The sequence below is a fragment of the Meles meles genome, chromosome 17 (genome assembly GCF_922984935.1).
Source record: "Meles meles chromosome 17, mMelMel3.1 paternal haplotype, whole genome shotgun sequence".
Lineage (NCBI taxonomy): Eukaryota > Metazoa > Chordata > Mammalia > Carnivora > Mustelidae > Meles > Meles meles.
Genome location: NC_060082.1, coordinates 2,073,007 through 2,078,105, shown reverse-complemented (window position 1 = coordinate 2,078,105; position 5,099 = coordinate 2,073,007). Strand labels below are relative to the sequence as shown.

The window sequence follows — 5,099 nt, the reverse complement described above, 5'->3', positions numbered from 1 at the left end:
CCGCAGGCAGGAGCCCCACCTCCGCCCGTGTCCCTGGGCGCTAGGTCAGCCGGCCGGGCCCCAGGCCGCCCCCGCCCCACGCCTCGACGCGAGAAGTCCTCGGGCTGCTGGGCTGGGGGACGCAGCCGTCGCTTAACGCCCCGGGCGCCCGCCCGCCCCCAGCAGCGGCCGCGGGATCCGCGCGTCCGAGGTCCCGCCCGGCGCCCCCACCTCCTCCCCCACGCCCGGCCCGGCGGGACCCCGGGACCCCCGGCCGTGGCGGGCTGCGGGACGGGGGCGGCGGGAGGTCCCGCGCCGGGGCCGCGGCGGCCCTACTCCGAGTAGCAGTAGGTCCCGAAGGCCGCCTGCTGGGCTCGCGGGAAGCCGAAGCTGCGCACGCCGGGGTCGGGGAGGCCCCCGCAGCGCGGCCGCGGCGACGTGATGGGGAAGCGCACGCTGCCGTCCGCCAGCCAGCCGCCGTCGCACTGGTCCAGCCCCGAGAACTTCCAGGCGGCGTAGAGGTGCCCGACCTTGGCCACCGTGGCCCCGCGCCGCCGGCACGCCGCGTGCGCTTCGGACAGCGTCAGCCGCCCGGGCACGAAGAACACGTGGCCTGCGGAGCGGGGCGCGTCACCACCCGCGGCAGGCGTGCGGGGGGGCGCGGGGAGGCTGGCGGGCGCGGGGACGGGGGGCACCACGCGCGGTCTCGACGGCGAGTCCGGGTCCCCTCCGGCCGCGCGCATCTCGCTCCGCGCCGGCTTCTCCAGACCCGCCCCACGACCCCTTCCGAGCCGCGGGCGCCGGCTCTCAGCCCCGCCCCGCCGCCCGCCTGCCTCCCTGCGCCCTCACCTGCCGTCATCGAAGTGAAGCAGAAGGCGTCGTAGCGGTCGCGCTTCCGGTCGCGGGGCCCGTAGCTGCGGATCCCCGGCCGCCCCCGGCCGCCGCACGGGGCGCGCGCATTGAGCACCGGGTAGCGCACCGAGCCCTCGAGCAGCCAGCCCGCGTTGCACCAGTCCAGGCCCTCGGTCCACGCTGGCGGGCAGGGGGAGACGGGGTCGGGGTTAGAGGGCTCCCAGCAGAAGCCGGACCGGAGCTCGCCCCCGCGGGGCCGGAACATCCCGGAGAGGCCTGGGCGGTGCCCGGCTCGGCCGCTCACCCTGGTACAGCTGGGCGTAGGTGGCCAGACGCCCGTCCTGCTCCTCGCACGCTTGTTTCGCCTCGTAGTAATTGAACTGGTACCGGCCCCGGCTGGGCTGGTACGGAAACACCACTCCTGGGGGGAGAGGCGGACAGCCTGGAGGGGGCCGGCGGACGGGAGAGAGGGCCGGGGGAGTCCTGGGAGACCCGAGCTGGGGCGGCTACGGCCCCGCAGAAGAGAAGGGGGCGGGGCACCCAAGGGCCTCACCCTCCAGGCGCAGCGTCAGAGCCACGCTCTCGTCCTCGATGCCGTTGATGAGTTCACAGCGGTACCTGCCCTCGTCCTCCAGGCGCACGCCCTCGATGACTAGGGAGGCGTCCAGCCGGTGCCCCCTGCGCATCCTGGCACGCCCCCCAAGGGGCCCGTAGCCCCGGGCGTGCAGGCCGTTGGTGATGAGGATCAGCGTCTCCCGGAGCTCCCCAGGCTCTACTTTGCTCCAGCGGACCTTGTAGCTGGGAGGCGGGGTGCCCAGGACACAGGGCAGCGTGGCCGTGGCCCCACGATGAGAGTGAATGACCTCGTGGATGGGGGGCAGGAGGTAGTGGGGGCCAGGGTGGGGTGCTGAGCAGAGGGGGCCACAGTGACAGGAACCCCTTGACCCCCACCGCAAGTGCCCATCCAGACTCTAGACCCCAGACACTCCAACCCTCTCCTCCATTCCACACTTAGCAATGGCCCTCCCTGGGCACCTCCCACAGCTGCCCCGTCCACTTTCCCTACACCTGGAGCCTCTCCCCCACCCGTCCCCAAATTCTGGGCGGGGCTGAGGTCTTACCTGCATCCCCCAGGGCTTTGTGGAGAATGGCGAAGGCCCAAGGGAGAAGGAAGTGGCAGAGTGTTGGGAGACTGAGCGGACCTGGCATGATGGCAAGTCAGCCCAGCGCTGTCTGCAGGGCACAAAGAACACAAAGAACCGGCATTTCTTGGGACTAGGAATCGGGGGAGGGAGCAGGGCTGGAGATGGATGATCCCATCCATCAGGGATCCCTCAGAGGGGACTGTCCAGCTGGAAAGCATGGGGCCAGAACAGGGGGCTGAAGGGGGCAAAAGGAAGGTGATGGGGGAAGGGACAGTGGCAAAGTCCCTTCCCCCAGGCCTCCTGGGCCATCCCTCTTCTGCCCCTCCACGGCCTCCCTGCCCTTCCCCTTCCCAGGTGCTACTTCCTGAGTCTGGCCACCCAGATGGCCGCTGCAGTCTCTCTCCTCTCCCACACCGTCCTCCAGCAGAGCCAGCCCAAACGTGATCTTGTCACTCTCCTGCTTAACACACTGGCTCTTTTGGCCCTAGGGACAAGGTCTGGGCTCCTAACCACGGCTACCAGGGCCCTCTGGGATCCCGCCTCTCCCTGTGCCTTCCACATTGCCTCCTGCCTGCCGTGCCCTCAGCACTGTGTTCCAGACATATTGGACTTCTGGTTCCAAGAGAGTCCGGATTCGCTCTCACTTCCTTCTCCTGGGCGTCGCTGTGGGCCTCACCTCCTCTGGGAAACCCTTCCTCTTCCCTGGCTGGCCACACTGTAGTGTGCTGTGACCTGCTCTCCTGGGCCCCCCGCTTCACTGATCTGGCCCTCGTTCTTGGAAGTGCTTTTATTAGCAGCTGAACCAGCGGTGTGGGTTTGAAAGTTACACCCGCGCACGCGAGGGCTGTATCAGGGAGGTCTCCAGGGGTTAGAAAGCTACAGTTCTAATTCCCAATACAGCTGTCTATTTCAGTAGCAGATTTCCCCCCTTCTTTTTCTTTATTTTATTTTACTTTTTAAAAAGATTTTATTTATTTATTTGACAGAGACCACAAGTAGGCAGAGAGGCAGGCAGAGAGAGAAGGGGAAGCAGCTCCCTGCTGAGCAGAGAGCCCGATGCGGGACTCCATCCCAGGATCCTGAGATCACGACCTGAGCCAAAGGCAGAGGCTTAACCTACTGAGCCACCCAGGTGCCCCTCTTTTCTTTATTTTATTAAGTAGCCTCTGTGCCCAGTGTGGGGCTCGAACTCATGACCCTGAAATCAAGAGTTGCAGGCTCTACGGACGGCCAGCTTGGTGTCCTGATTTTTTCCCCCTTGTTATATGTTCTTTATGAACTTGGCTTTTTTTAAATAATTGGACTGAGGACCCCCTTAGCCTGGCTTTACTCATTTTCTAACCCCCATTCCTCCAAGTGCTAATTGCATGACTTCGAATGAGTTATTTACTTCTCTCTGCCTCGGTGTCCTCAACAGTAAACATGCCAAGAGCAGTTCCCATCTATCTCACCAAAGGAACATGCTAAAATGCTTAAAATCGTGTCCAGTATGTAGTAAGTTCCATGTTTGCGTTAGCCATGATCTGTAGCACCAGGACAGTTTCTGGCACACAGGAGGTGCTAAATAAATGTGTGTGCTTGTTAATGAATGAGTCCCCGCTAAGGATTCTGGGAAGGAGAGCTGGGACGTGGGAAGAGCCGGAAGCCAGGGCTGAGCCCCTCCTCCTTCAAATGAAGGCCAGGCCCCAGCTGCGCTTGCTGAGGGAGAATTGGGGGCTGCGTGCAGAGGGCTTCCCAGGGCCTGGAGGGGAAGTACCTGGGCTGGGAACCCGCCAGGAGACCTGCTGAGATGCCCCAGCACTTGCCCCGTGTATCCTGTTTTTAGGTGGGAATGATTACAGGTCCCCTCTTACACCTGGTCAAAGGTGCACACATTGTAGGGAGCAGTGAGGTCACACAGCCAGGAAGAGGACGGCGGGCTGGGGTTCGAAGCTGGTTTTGACGCAGGCTCAAGCTCCTCCTTAACCGCTGGTCTGTATTTGTGTGTTTCTAAGCAGGCGCACACATACCCTCTTGGTAGCCCTTGCAGAGAATTCGAGAGCCGACAGCCCCCAGCGCCTACCTGTTAGAAGCCGGTCTCTTCACAGAGATGGGAGAGGCAGGGACTGGCTGCTTTTTGTCCTGCTCCAGGAAGATGTTCCAGTGAAGGGGTTGCGGGACCCCTGGCAGGTCCAGGCACCTTCGAGCCCCGGACTTGGGCACCTGATCAGCAGGGCTGCTCCTCGTGCTTCTGCCCTGAGCTCCCAGAAGCAGCTAAGGTGCCGAGAACTTGTCCACCTGCCAGTCCACTAAGCTAGGCTAGGTGACCAGTGTCCAGCCTGTGACCTGGCACTTTATCTGCACGGCTCACTGTCCTGGGCCTGGGGAGGATGTGGGGCTTGGGATCAGGGCTGGGGGCCCCCAGAGGGGTTGGAATGAAGGAGGCACCCAGGAAGGATTACCTGGAAGAATGTGGGGGGTGGGGTGCCTCGTTTCTTCTAGATGCTCTCGGCCCGGAGAAGGAGCGGATGGACTGGGGGGTATGAAGACGTCAGGCCGCTGCGTGTGAGGGCGAACTGTGGGTGAGCTCACAGACCATGGTCAAGATCCCGCGTCTCTGCGTTTCCACGTGGGCCTCATGAAAGCAGCAGCCCCGCCCCTCATCCCACAGAGCCCTCACCTCTGTCTTCCAGAACCTGGGTGCGCATCGCCTGCGGGGAGAGGCTCTCAAGGTGGGAACCAGACTTCCAGCGGACCTCCTGTGGCTTCCAGAAATCCCAGCCCCTTCTGTCCAGCCCCCTGTCTGTCCGTCCTTTCCTTCTCTGGCCCCACCCCATCGGAAGCACAATTTCCCATTGTCTCTGTCTTTCCCCCTATTGTTGGATAACAGGGGCCCTTTCTTCATCCTGCAGGCAATGGCAACAAAATGCCAGCAGCTGGGGATGTGGGATGCAGGACCGGCTGGCACCCACCACCGGAAAAGGGGCCCGGGTCGGAGCGGGGTCTGAGCAGGATGGACATCCCCAGGGAAAAGAGACGGGGTGGGGCCCTGTTGGTGAGGAGGTTGAAACGGGGCCCCTTCCGTCCCCACGCTTCAAGCCTTGGGAGGGATTTGGTGTGAGGCCGGGGATGGTGGGGCTCCTT

General features: G+C 63.6%; 1 protein-coding gene across 3 annotated transcripts; it reads right to left on the bottom strand.

Moving 5' to 3' along the window:
- Window positions 1-253: 253 nt before the first annotated feature.
- HAPLN2 (hyaluronan and proteoglycan link protein 2) lies at window positions 254-4,753 on the bottom strand. 3 transcript variants are annotated; one of them, XM_045983051.1, is made up of 8 exons: window positions 4,636-4,753; window positions 4,418-4,514; window positions 4,039-4,097; window positions 1,953-2,064; window positions 1,385-1,738; window positions 1,136-1,252; window positions 829-1,011; window positions 254-592 (listed from the first exon to the last, which is right to left on the bottom strand). In XM_045983051.1, exons 4-8 carry the CDS (start codon window positions 2,038-2,040, stop codon window positions 312-314), a joined length of 1,023 nt encoding a protein of 340 aa, XP_045839007.1. In that variant the 5' UTR covers window positions 2,041-2,064; window positions 4,039-4,097; window positions 4,418-4,514; window positions 4,636-4,753; the 3' UTR covers window positions 254-311. The 3 variants fall into 3 exon arrangements, with proteins under 3 accessions (XP_045839007.1, XP_045839008.1, XP_045839009.1); XM_045983052.1 differs by lacking the exon at window positions 4,039-4,097; XM_045983053.1 differs by lacking the exons at window positions 4,039-4,097; window positions 4,418-4,514; window positions 4,636-4,753 and having other exon boundaries at window positions 1,385-1,694; window positions 1,953-2,016.
- Between the last annotated feature and the right edge of the window lie 346 nt (window positions 4,754-5,099).